This window comes from Schistocerca nitens, chromosome 3, assembly GCF_023898315.1.
Source record: "Schistocerca nitens isolate TAMUIC-IGC-003100 chromosome 3, iqSchNite1.1, whole genome shotgun sequence".
NCBI classification, from domain to species: domain Eukaryota; kingdom Metazoa; phylum Arthropoda; class Insecta; order Orthoptera; family Acrididae; genus Schistocerca; species Schistocerca nitens.
The window spans coordinates 972,634,334-972,648,823 of record NC_064616.1 but is presented as its reverse complement, the minus strand read 5'-3'; the positions used below and the strand labels follow the sequence as shown (position 1 = coordinate 972,648,823).

The following is a 14,490-nucleotide window of genomic DNA, read 5'->3' as shown; positions in this document are numbered from 1 at the left end:
TTCTGAACATGTATCAGTAAGCCTAAAAAATTTTGTATCACTCACATTTGAGACATTTTGTCCTCAATGATAAAAAACAAGTTTGTCGACAAGAGCTTCCCAAAACTGTCTTACTACCAACCTCGCCAGATACTTTACTGTTTTCAAGTGAGCATATAATTTCTTTAATTTCTTCTAATCTGAGGCTGCTGAGTCATCATTTTGAATATAGTTTCTACTAAAGATGAATTTTGACTCAGGTTCATGACAACTGAAGACCCCACAGAAAAAAATGGGGTAAATCCATTTAATTAGGAAATGAGTTTATGGCACATTCTGATAGTCAGCTGACAGTACTATAAGGCATTAAAGTGACTTTCAAATTACATGGTAAGTCACAGAGATACAAAAGGTTTCACTTTTAGTTATAACAGAAAGAACATTGCAAGTCAGTCTTATCAGAGATAGACTGGGGTAATTCAAAGGTTTGCTTCCACTGTTTGCATTAGACCTGTTAGGTCAGTAGGGTTGTGACTGCAAACATGATCAGTTGAGTTTCTTAATCTGTTGTTTCTTACAGTAACAGTATTTAGTTTTAAGTGTGGCAGTTGTGTATTCCTCTTAGGAACTTTAAAATGTGTTGAACATCAGAAGATGAAAGTGAGAAGAAATCTGTTAATCAATTAGTTAAAAAGAGAAAAAGTTATGGCAAAATGAGTATTGTTTGTAGGGTTATTAGGGCAACGTCTGATGTGTTAGGCAGTGACTGGAAATGCTCATTGCTTCATTCAATGAAAGAGAACAGCTTATCAATAATTTTAATTTGCTAGGTAACTGGAATATCAGTCTTCGTATTCACCAGCTTAGTTTCTGACATTAATTGCTCATAACTGCGTGATGAAAAGGAGGTAACCATTATAAACCATAAGTGCATTTATGGGGAAAAAAGAGCTGCTATGGCAAGGGAAATATGAGACATGTCTCTCTGAAAAAGTAAAGCTAGAAATTGCAGATAAAATTACAGCACTCAGTATGGAAGACCAGTCTCACAAGGTAAGGGCTGTTACATTTTATTCAAGAAAGTGACATGGAGATGTGGGTTGGTGGGGGCGACAAGACAGAGGGAGGACAAACAGAAACTGCTGGGTAGAGGATTATGGGAATGAAGGATGTGTTGCAAGAATAACTTCCATCTGCACAGTTTAGAAAAGCTGGTGGTGGAGAGGCACATCCAAAAGGCCCAATTGTGAAACAGCCATTGAAGTTGAGGATGATGTGCTCAGCTGCATGCTACGACACCAGGTGGTCAACTCTGTTCTCAGCAACAGTTTAGTGGTAGTCATTCATCCGAGTGGACAGCTGATTGGTAGTCATACCACCATAAAAAGTCTTGCAGTGTTTGTAGCACAGTTGTTATATGACATGGCTGCTTTCACAGGTGGCCCTGCATCTCAAGGGGTAGGATAAGCCTGTGGGAGAACTGGATTAGGAAATTGTGGTTGAGTGTATTGGGCAGGTCTTGCACCTGAATCTTCCACAGGGGTATGATCCCTGTGGCATGGATAGGTATGTCGTGTAGGACGGATGTGTGACAGAATACCACTTAAGGACATGTGGGACATATCTTGGGTAGGATATCTGTCATTTCTCAGCATGTGCTCTTCCATAGCTGATTCTTCGTGTTAGGGGAGGGGGGGGGGGGGGGGGGGCAAGCCATCTGGATCCTTCCCTCCACCTCCATGTTTTTGGAACTATGCAGATGGCCGTTACTGATGCAACACATCCTTCAATTCTGTAACCCTTCTGGCTTCATTTCAGGAACCCACTGTCCCCACACCCTTTATGCAACAGTTTCCCCTTCTTCTGACCTGTCTTCTTCTTCTTCCTGCCTCTACAGTCTTTGATGCACCTTGGTCTACTCTAGGACATCATTCCATTAAACACTGTCCAGCATCTTGCACCTCCATCCTCTGACACCAATAATTTTTAGATCTTCTTGTAAGTCATCCAAGTAGCAAAGGTCTTTCCATGCTTCATCATCAGAATGGGTTCTGTAGCAACATTATTTTTGTTGAATTCTCATGTCCCATATGGAAGGTATGGCCAACACATTTCTCATAGTTTATTTTAATAAATCTGATGATTTTGAGATCTTTATATAATCTATACAGTTCAAAAATTAGTCTACACCGTATTCCACATTCACTTGTCATCCCATTGACTTTGCAGAACACCTTCCACTTGAAACATCCTATTAGCTCTTCACACTGTTGTGTCAATATCCAGGTTTCTGAGCCATATGTTAATACCAAACATATTAAAGTTTTATGTAGTTGACACTGTTTTCCTGGACAGAGTCCTGAACTTCAGTAGTACGACCAGTTAATCATTTATTAGATAAATGAATGCATCACTTTATTTCTGCGTTAACACATAATTCTGTGATGTTACCAGTGTTTCCAGACAGACAAATTCACTAACAGATTCTGTTCACACCTGGTCAATTTCTACAGTGATATTTAGTTCTGGTCATATTACTCTTATGCATTTGGTTTTACTGACATTCACTTCGGTCCTATTTCTATTGCTGCAGCCACCTGTGTCCTATATGTCTCTTTAGAGGTCAGTTCTATTCTTGCAGTATTAACCACAACACCTGCATAGGCCGGAACCCACACCATTCTATTGAATACTGTGCCTGTTATATCAATTTGAGCCAATCTTATTATTTTCTCTAGTACTGTACTAAAAAGCATACATGAGAGTGCACACCCTTTTTCCTCAGTCCACAGTCAGCCTCAAAGGTTGGTATTAAATTTCCTTGTATCCGTACTTTACACACTACTTCTTCCATAAGTAGACCTACAAGTCATATCAACTGTTGTAGTATGCAGAGTTCTTCCATAACATCAATAAGCTTATTTATTTTATGGTGATATATGCTGCTGTAAAATGAACAAATGTGTCATGAGTTTTGATCTTTTATTCTCTTGTTTTTTCCTATATATGTCTCAGGATTGAAATTAGGTCAATAGCTGATTTGCCAGATCTAGAGTGTGACTGATGTCTCCCAGTTGCTTTTGCTGTGAAAGGTTTTACATAGGTCCAAAGTAGTGAGGAGAACATTTATATGTGGTGCTCAATAATGTAATTCATCTTCGATTTGTAAATTCCAGAATATCCCCTTTCTTACATATAGCACATATTACTCCTGTTTTCCAATCATTTGGGATGACTTCTTGCTGACCACCACCACACTTAATAAATTCAGCTGATATATCACAGCCAGATCACTTAATTTTTAGCTAGTTTCTTTATTGCTTGCTAATCTCTTGCACCAAGGGCATCCAATTTTCCTTTTACCTGTTTGTTTTTGGTTAGTCCCCATGCTTTAACATTTTCTGATTATAGTAATTCCTTAAAGCACACTGGAAAATTATGAAACATTCCCTCCAGTGATGCAGTTAGTTCACCATTTTTCCCTTTACATTGTGTTGTTTTTGGTTGAAAGCCCCTTCTGAGGCTATTGATATTTCTAAGGAATTTCCTACTTTCATTAGTGCTATTTAGTAATTCAATATCCTGCATCTGCCTTTCAAAAAACTTCTCTTCTCTGCTTTGTGAATTCGCTTTTCTGCGTGGCACTTTTCCTCTATAGTCAACCAGTAGCATTCTTGTTCTTCAGGTCTGCATCTTTTAGTGCAATTTGTTTTTGTTCTTACTGCATCCTCATACTCTTCATCATACCATTCATTTCTTCTCATCTTTTGTTCCATACCAACCACTTCCCCTGCAGCAATCTGTATTTCTGTCCTCATTTTATGACATTGCTCATTTATGTTATGAGTAAAATTCTGGAGGATTTCTGTCAATCTGTTCTCCAAATCAGTATCTAGGTGTTCAGCCTTCTTTGGGTCCTTAAGCTCTGAGATATTATACTTATTCTGTCTTTCTCCTTTAACTTTATGTGCATTTGAAATTCTCCCTGTTACTCTTGGTAGGGGGAGGTATGATTAGAGTAAATATTATCACCTCTTACACTACGGCAATCTAATACATCAGAGCCATCTCAGGCATCTATTAATATATGATGAATTTGGATGCTAGTATTGTTGTCTGATGACATCTAAGTCACACTACATATATTCCTATGCTGGAACCAAATGCTATAAACATTCATGTTAAGTGATTCTGCAAAATTCATCAGGCAGAGCCCATTGTTATTACTCTCTTCCTGGAGGCTGTGTTTACCAATGGTAGAGGAAAAGAATCACTCCTGCCCTACGTTAGCATTCTTCTCTTCTGCTGTCTTCTCCACTGTAAGGACATGTACATTTATGAGATGGCACATAAAGAACTTCCCCATTATTTGCATACAACATATCTTTGGACTTGTTGCCTTAAATCCCACAAATCGTTCAGTGCTTGGACTGACTATAAATCCCATACCAAATATAAATTTACTGTTGTGGCTCCTGTTTTACAAAGTACATGGCTATTTCTGAGAGGTATTCCAGCCAGTCCACCTTATCTCTTCAAAGGCCATTATATCCACCTTATAGGTATTCATTATTCCAATCAGACTTCCAAGGGCTCCAGTTCTATATGATGCCTGTAGATTCCATGATACAATTCTTATATAGGGTTGTTCATGTTCTCAGGGTTCAGCACCTTGGAGTTGAGTCAGAACTGAGTAGGAGAAGCTAAGTGACTTTGACTTGCTTAAAGTCATACTTTTTTGCATCACTATCCCATTTGAACCCCACTCCCTGTCCTCTCAACCCATCTCAATCCATATTCATATAACCTTCACTATGCACCACTCCCCACTGACTCCAGTATCTGTTTATCACTTACCTAGGCTGTGCACCTGCCACCCTGCCAAAAGTATTCATAGCCAGCAAACCTACTGCCTTCCTCCAAGCTGCAAGCTACCCATAACATTCCCTCTTACTGTCTACCACATCTCTCCCCTCTACACACTGCACCCAACACAACCCTCACCGCCGACCGCGGTGGTCTCGCGGTTCTAGGCGCGCAGTCCGGAACCGTGCTACTGCTACGGTCGCAGGTTCGAATCCTGCCTCGGGCATGGATGTGTGTGATGTCCTTAGGTTAGTTAGGTTTAAGTAGTTCTAAGTTCTAGGGGACTGATGACCACAGCAGTTGAGTCCCATAGTGCTCAGAGCCATTTGAACCATTTGAACCAACCCTCACCCCAACAGCCCACCTGCCAAAATGAAGTCCTGGCACTGTTTGTCCAGCTGGCAAAAAGTAGTGGCGCAAGGTGTGTATGCTGGAATCCAAAAGCTAGCAAGTTTTCTTTCTCTTTTGTGTGTACCTATTGAAGACTCAATGTTTCTGCCATTCAGAGAATGGTGCCCTTCACTCCAACAGTATTTAAATTCTGTCAGAACCTTCTGTAATAAACAGAAAAAAGATTATCAGAGTGATAAAAGTTAGCTAAATGCAGAGATTCAAGTCTGCCACCTTTTAAGTCTGGAAATAATCCCTCTGCCTTCTTTGTACACACTAATGGCATCTCAAAAGAAAAAACATCTTGAGATGTGACTGTGATGTTCATTCTTTTGAAATTAGGCAGAAGCTTAACCTCCACATAAACATAGTAAGCACAAATTTTCACCAAAGTATATCATTTTATAGTTCTGTTATTACCTAAACGTGTTTCAACTCTTTATATGCTATCTTCAGTGAAATAGCTTTTTCTTTCCCACATAACTCTACTGCTTGTCTATATTGGTAGACTATGAGAATGTGTGGTGGATATAAAGTTCCCAGCATCCAGAAGTAACAGTGTCATGTGAGAAACGAAATTAACAAAAAATCCCAGTGATAATAGCACATTAAGTGCTGAAACACATTTGGGTAATGACAAAACTATAAAACAGAGTCTTACACAAGGCAGAATTTCTCTCCAGCAGCGTTTTGCAATTCAATCAAAACTAGTTTTTACCTCATTGTACCTGAAAGATCTTTCACCACAGACTACCTTTCTGCTCAAGACAAAACAGCTTAACATAAAATATTACTAGTGGACCATATGTAACAATGCATATGTAAGCTATATGTCGTGAATCATATTAATTTCTATTAAACACAAGTATGAATATTACAAATAAAATAACAGCTGAAACTTGAACATTCAGCCAAACTCAGATGTTGACATAAGACATAAATTAATACAGAATCTGATAGTACTGTGAATCTCAGTCTAAATATGTAGACGGCAAATACCCACAGATTTGTGGTTTATCAAAACTTATAAATATCACTGGCATTCCAACAGTTGATTTACAGGCTACATGCATGAAAAAAAATATTTATGAAAACTGAGCCCTAGAACAAGGCAGTGATAGCAAACAAGTAAGAAGAGCATATATTTCATGGAATGCAATAAGTAAGGATTGGCTACAACAGATATCAGTAATATTCTTTTAGAGACATGTTTCTTTGCTGATTGAAACTCTCTACACATTAAATTGCATGCATAAAAATCAGGGACAAAAACAGTCAGCTTTTGACAGGATTTTTTTATGCCCAAAATTCAGGGATCATGTATATTCAAGAATGAAACTGATACACTAAGGTGGGTAATTTCTTAACTAAATACTCATGACAGCTTATGATTATGTGCTAAGACTAGAACTCAAATTTAGATCTTGGCATTGAAGATTGAGTTTTTTTATTAAATTTCAGTCTGTAGATTGACTTCTTTGACAATGTTTTCACCATTTTAATCATGGGAGCTTGTAAGAAATAGTTAAAGAGATAAAACATTGCATTGGATCTAGGACAAAAAGGTTTTTCCCCAGGGTCATATTTATGTGACAGCACTTACAACAATTACTTGTAATTGTGTTTTCTATCTAAAACATCTTTCAAATCAAATATCAATTATTTGGTGATCTGGACATAACATTAACAACAAATAAATAAAATTTCTCACCTTGTCATTCTGAATGCAGTGAAAAATGAAGATAAACATTCCTTGAAAACTGTTCAGTGTTGTAAATATATATGCCATTGCAAGTGATTCTTCATTCAAGTAGAGTAATCCAAAGGTCCAGGTAAGTCCAAGCAAGAAGACAAGGACAATAGCTCCCCTCAGCCATGACCTAGAAGCACATTATTTTTTCAGAACTTGACCCATACAAAAACTGCATGTGCAGTTCATTACATCATTAGTAAAATTGGCTTCTCAATAACACCTAAGAATTAGAAAGTATCAAAAATTTTTGGGCAATAGTTGGGAATGTCACAACAATATACTTGCTGACATTAATTTAACAACACTTGACACAAATATAGCAATGTATGTTACAACTTGAGTTGTGTTCCAAGGCTAACATTAATGAAATGTCTTGTGTACATTACACTACCATCTAGTGAAGAGCAGGTTCACAAATATGACACTGCATTCCTCAGTGATTTGCGAATGTGAATGTGACAATCAATCACTACTGACCGAGTAGAAGAGGTGCTGAACAACTGATAGGCACGTACAATAGTAGATGTGAATAACTTTGTGTGAAAGTTTACCTACATAATCACATTTTGTGTACAGGTATGTTTGCTGCTCAGGGCCTCTTCTATTTATCAAATATTCATCTTCCCGGACTACAACATATATTGCCACAATAAGTTACGTAAACACTTCAAGAGTTATTAACTTTTTTACCTAATGAATTATCTGAAAATGTATGGATACATTTATTGCATTTACTACATATAATAACTAGAAAGTGTTAATATATTACTTTTCTGGAACACATCTCTTCTTCCTTCCCCATCATACTTCATTAAACTACTTCTCAAGATCGTCTTCACTCCTATGCTTTGCTGCCCCAAAATGAACATTCAACTTTCTCATTACAGTAGCTGGGGTATATCAAAGACAGATGTCACTATAAGAATATGAATGTCCATCTGCCTAAGAGAATCTGTAGTTTGTCCACTTTCATTCATATTTGCAACTTGAAAACAAGATTAATAGTGATTATAATGATTATAAATTAATAATGGCCAAAACTGACAGTGTCATTTTCTTTGTAAAATATGGATTTTATTTCACAGCTTTGTCATCCATTTTTCATAGTCACCAGCATCTTAACTGCACTAATCTGGCCAGTGAACCATAGATTTGTGAAGACCCACCCAGAAAATATTCAGAAAAAAATAATTGTTCTGAAAGCTACAACTGCTACAAATTATGTAACATTACCCTGCCAACAAAGCTTTGTGAATCATTCAGAAAGACAGAAAAAATAGTTTCCCCCCCCCTTAAGAGAAATCTGATCATATGAAGACATACACTCGAGTGAAACAAGAAAGTTGCTAACAGTGCAGTACTCAAATGTATTTTTAATTATATTTGGCACTTTACAAGTCAGTTTTCAATTTATTCCCTTTATGATACAATTATTAATTTAATGTAAGAAGACTGTTTTTAGTCTTTTCTCAGTGTCATAGAAGACTTTTACCAAAATTTTCAAGGGCTGTCTATGAAGAACATTGTATTTCAGTAAGAGAAAGAGTAGCTTAGTTTGAGATATATGAGTTTAAGAATTTACAGAAAGAAGACATCTCTTTACTCTGTTACATTTAAATCTGTGGTGAATACTCCAGAAGTAAAGAATGCAGCATATATCTGCCAGCTTACCAAGAAACATGTATTGTGGTTACCATTTCAGTTACATTACAACAAGAGATTAGAAAATTCCTAACCAAAAGAGAAAACAGAAAGGTGACTCAATTTTACAATATTTACTTTCTGCTGGCTAGGAGGAGATTTACAGCAGCCAAAACTGGGCTGATGGGTTTAAGAAAGAACTAGAGCTCAACAGATCTTTTCTGGTCAATCTCTGGCTTATATTGTTTGCTTTGACTAAAGGAAACAACATGAGAATTGAAATAAGAAAGAAGGCTTGAATATTGTTGTTGTGGTCTTCAATCTGAAGGCAAGTTTGATGCAGCTCTCTATGCTCGTCTGTCCTCTGCAAGTCTCTTCATCTCTGCATAGCTACCAAAACCTACATTCATTAGTATCTGCTTACAGTAATCAAGCCTTGGTCTCCCTCTGCACTTTTTACCCCTACACTTCCTTCCATTACAAAACTGACAGTTCCCTAATGCTTCAGGATGTATCCTATAAACTGATACCTTCTTTCAGTCACATAATCTGATTCATTAGTTATTTAATCTACCCTTCTGGCATTCAGCAGTTGCCTATAGCACTGCATTTCAAAAGCTTATATTCTTTTGTTGTCCGAACTGGTTATCATCCACACCTCACTCCAGATGAGCCTGCATTTCAGACAAATACTCCCAGACTTGCTAACACTTCAATCTATATTTCGTGTTAACAAATTTCACTTATTCAGAAACACTTCTCTTGCCATTGCCAGTCTACATTTTATAGCCTTCCTGCTTCACCCATTATCAATCATTTTACTGCCCAAAAGGCAAAACTCATCTACTACTTAAAGTGTCTTATTTCCTAATCTAATTCCCTCAGCATTAATTGATTTAAATCAACTATATTACATCAACCTTGTTTTGCTTTTGCTGATGTTCATCTTATATCCTCCTTTCAAGACTGTCACTTCCATTCAACTCTTCTTCCAATCCCTTTGTGGACTGTGACAGAATTACAGTGTCCTTGGCAAACCTCAAAAGTTTTTGTATCTTCTTCCTGAACATTAATTCCTCCTCCAAACTTTTCTTTGGTTTCCTTTATGCATGCTCAATGTACAGACTCAATAACACTGGGGATAGGGTACAACCCTTTCTCATTCACTTCTCAATCACTGCTTCTCTTTCATGGCCCTTGATTCTTATGAACCCTAACTGCTGTCTGGTTTCTGTACAAGTTGTACATAATCTATCGTCCCTGTATTTTATCCTTGCTACCACCAGTATTTCAAAGAGTGTATTTCAGCTGAATTGTCAAAAGCTTTCTCCAAATTTAAAAAAGCTATAAACATAGGTTTACCTTTCCTTAATCTGTCTTCTAAGATAAGTCACAGTGTCAGTTTTGTCTCACACATTTCTACATTTCTCCAGATCCCAAACTTATCTTCCTTTAGTTTTTCCATTCTTCTGTAAATAATTCATGTCGATATTTTGCAACCATGACTTATTGAACTTTTTGGAATTGGAAGTATTACATTCTACATGAGCTCTGAGGGTGTTTTCCTTTTCTCATACAGCTTGTAAACCATATGGAGTAATTTGTCATGACTGGCTCTCGTATGGATCTCAATCAGTCTGAGGGAATGTCTTCTATGCCATGGGTCTTGTTTCCACATACATCTTCCAGTGCTCTGTGAAGCTAACATCTCCCGATTATGTCTCCCATTATATCTTTACATACTTCCTCTTCTCTTTAGATTACATAGTCCTGTAGTTTGTGTATATATCAACAATCTATATTCTATTCCTTCCATCTTTCAGCTTTCCTTTCTTTGCTTACTACTGGCTTGCTAAGAGCTCTTGACATTCATACTGCTGCTTCTCTTCTCCCCAAATTTCTCTATAGATGGCATCTATCTTCCCTCCATTTATGCATGCTTCAACAGCCTCACATTTCTGATCAAGCCATTCCTGCTTTACTAGTTTGCACTTCCTGTCAGTCTTGTTTTTTAAGCATTTGTATTCACTTTCATCTGCTTCATTTTTATACTGTCTCCTTTTTTCAATTAAATTCAATATCTACTGTGTCATTTATGATTCCTAATAGCCCATGTTTTTTATGTATTTGATCCTCTACTGCCTTCACTGTATCCTCTCTCAAAGCTACCCATTTGTCTTCTATTGTATTTCTTCCCTGTTTCAGTCAATCATTGTCTGATGCTCATTCTCAAACTCAGAAAGACCTCTGGTTCTTTGAGTTCATCCAGACCCCATTATCTTTTTTCCTACCTTTTTTCATTTGATTCAGTTTTAATTTGTTGTTCATATATGCCTCTAGAAAAGTCTTGCATTTTAACAACCAATTTCGAAATCTTTTTGTTACCATTATATAATCAATCTGAAATCTTTGTGAACCCAAGGTTTCTTCCATGTACACAACCTTATTTCACAATTCTTAAACCAAGTGTCAGCAACGATAAAATTTTTCTGAGTGCAAAATTCTACTAAGTGGCTTCCTCTTTCATTCCTTTCCCACAATTCATGTTCTCCTCCAATATTCTTTCCATCTCTTCACCATCTGGAGCATAGCTAAATGGCGAATAAACTTGTGCGACTGTGCTGGGTGTTGAATCATGCCTCTCACAGCTATGATAACATGTTCACTGCATTGTTTGTAGTAGCTTACCCAGATGCCTATTTTCTTACATGTTGTTAGGATTACTCCTGCATACCCCTACTTGATCTCATGTCAATAGCCATGTAGTGAGCTGACCAGGAGTCCCATTCTTCCTCCCATCATACCTCCCACTATATCTAACTTTGACCTACTCATGTCCCTTTTCAAATTCCAAGGATAGGCCAAAAGTCGTAGTTTTATCATTCTGTTGACTTCCAGACCAATGTGAAAAAATAAATGGCAGCTAAAGTCAAAATTTCACTTCACTAACATACATGGTCTCAAGTCATGTCATAATAGATGACAGATTTTCAGACACCCCATGTATAGCATTTTGGAACTGCAGCAAATTCTCTGCTGCAAAATGAAATATTCATTCTTGAAAAGACCCCTAGCCTGTGGCAGAGCCATTTCTTAGCAATATCTTTTCATCTACATGTGCTACTCAAACAATGCATGGAAAAGACCCCCTGTGAAGTTTGGAAAGTGGGAGAGAGTTACTGGCAGAACTGAAGATAAGAGGGCAGGTTATGAATTGGGCACAGATTGCTTAGTCAGTAAGAGCATTGCTCCAGGCAAGCAAGATTCCAGGTTTGCCATTTGTTTCAGCACTGTTTTAATTTGTCCAGATGTTTCAAAATGAGTTAGGTTTGATATCGTAAATAAAAGATAGTATACACAAAGAACTTGTGGAAGAGAAGTCCAAATGCTAACAAATTTGCAGATATTGTAGTCTCATGAATGAACAATCAAATACAAGTACATAACAGCATGAAGAAAGTCTATTTACAAAAAGGTTTTTCAAAGACCACAACCAGTCAAAATTCTTTATTAGCTTAGTTAAACTGTTTGATATTGCAACAAGTTACTGGGAAAAATGGCAATACAAAAAAATTTAACATGAAAATACTTAGAGTTTAACATGGTTTTCTGTGTTGACATTTGTTGTGATCTATCTGCGGAGAAAGAGAACTGCGAGTCATTTGAGAGAGCATTTACTTCACATGTCTGTTGCTAACACAGAAAACATAAACAATCACTTACTCTATTCATTAGAAATGGGAATTTTCAAGTGCAGCACACTTAAAGAGTGAGAGATTCTTTACATTTGTATGTGTTAGCCACAGACCAGCAAATAATGTAATAGCTCTCTCAAAAGTGTTATACTCCTCTTTCTCTTCAGGCAGGTCAGAACACAAGCCAAGAAAGAGAACTGCTACATTAAGATCTTAGTCTATTTTGTGTTAAATGTTTTCATAGTGTCAATTTTAGCCTGACAATTAATTCATGCCTCAAAACATTTTGCAACATTAAATAGTTTAAGTGAGTTAACAAGAAAATGTGATGAGAAACAGTCTCTAAAAAATCTATTTATAAATATTAAATAGCCACTATAACAGCCAGTACGAAAAAAATCTATTATTTCACTTCATTCATCATTCATCATTAGAGAATGACAGCTAATATATATAACCAACAATAAATAAACCAACAGCTTTATTTTCATCTCTGGTTTATTCCAGAGGCAACCAGTTGTGGCATTCCATTATGCCATCATCAGTTGCTCTATGGTAACATAGGGGCTGAGCTTATACTGCTGGACAAAATATCGTGCAAAAGCAAACCAGTATCTGTATCAGCGTATGTAACACGATTACACACTCAGACACAATTTGAGTGCAACTGACCTGCCCGGACCGTGTCAGCTGCGAGTGAACTGCCATGTTACCTACACTTGTGTGAATACTGGTTCGCTTTTCCACAATATTTTGCCTGGCAATATAAGCTTAGCCACTAAGTTACTGATGATGGCATAATGGAATGCCACAACCGGTTGCCTCTGGAATAAATCAGAGATAAAAATACAGCTGTTGGTTTATTTATTGCTGGTTATATTTTAGAATGATACATATTTTGGCCCTCGGCTCATTATAAGGTAATTTCAGCTTAATATAATAGTTCATTACATGAATTTGAGTTGCCTGAAGATGAGCTGCAGCTCAGAACATTTAGCAAACTGAGATTAAAATGCACATAGCTTAAATGAAATTAAAAGTGCATTATTTGTGACTTATCAGAACTGTACTAGATGTAATTTTGTATGAAGCAACTTTTTAAATATGTACACTTAAATATTAACAAAATTTTTGATACCAATTCAGTATAGCATTTTGCAGAAAGTTTCTTCGAGTGGCCATTTTCTGCAGCATGTATATACAGGGATTGGACAGAAACATGCAAATACTGGAAGAAATGCATACTTGAGCATAAATGCAGAAGCTAGCCAAGCCTGCAGGTTGCGCTGCTGCATCTGGCCACAGATGGGAACTGTGCAGTGTCCTCAATACAGTGCAAGTGTCAGTCACGGGTCTGAATGGGTTCTGTGTAGTTGTGAGTGTATTATGTCAGAGCAAAATGAATTTGAATGTGGGCCAGTTCCTGGTGCTTGTACGGTGGGTGCTTCCAAAACCAATGGGAAGAGGACTATGACAAAATAAGATGATGATAACTGCAAAGGTGACTGTAGAACCGAATGTTGCACTCAGGAACCCTGTCATCACTAAAATGACAAGAAGGGAGCTCCATAAACAGCGAATTGCAGGGCGAGCTAGAATTCCAAAACCACTCGTCAGTGACACAAACACCCATAACAGGAGACATCGTGCCTCAGCCAAAGGACCTGGACTATGGAGCAATGGAAGAATGTGATTTGGTCAGATGAGTCTTGTTTCACACTGTTTCCAACTTCTGGATGAGTTTATGTACCAAGAGTGAAACACTGCAGGGGTTTGGTACGTTTTGGGTATTCATATCAAGGTCTTCCACGGGCCACATAGTTATTCTGCAAGGTCATATTACTGCCAAGGATTATGTCACCATTTTGGCCGATCAGATCCCTCCCGCGGTACAGTGTTCGTTCCCTCGTGGTGATGCTGTTTTCCAAGATGACAAAGCCCCTGAAGACACAGCTCACAGTTCACATCATCCAGGACTGGTTTTGTAAGCAGAAAGAAGAATTGTCACATCTCTCCTGGCCACCTCAGTCACCAGATCTCATTATTATTGAGCCTTTGTGGTCTGCTTTGGAGAGAAGGCTGCAGGATCGTTATCCTTCTCCATCATCATTACTTGAAACTGCCATTATTTTTCAGGAAGATTGATGTAAGATTCCCTTTAAAACC

At 37.5% G+C, this 14,490-nt stretch overlaps 1 protein-coding gene across 1 annotated transcript in view; it reads right to left on the bottom strand.

Moving 5' to 3' along the window:
- LOC126249508 (latrophilin Cirl) overlaps positions 1-14,490 on the bottom strand; it is a 777,653-nt gene that overhangs the window by 21,849 nt on the left and 741,314 nt on the right. Inside the window, exon 17 of the mRNA XM_049951159.1 lies at positions 6,947-7,115. Within this exon, the coding sequence (XP_049807116.1) occupies positions 6,947-7,115 (169 nt within the window). The remainder of the gene's footprint in view (positions 1-6,946; positions 7,116-14,490) is intronic.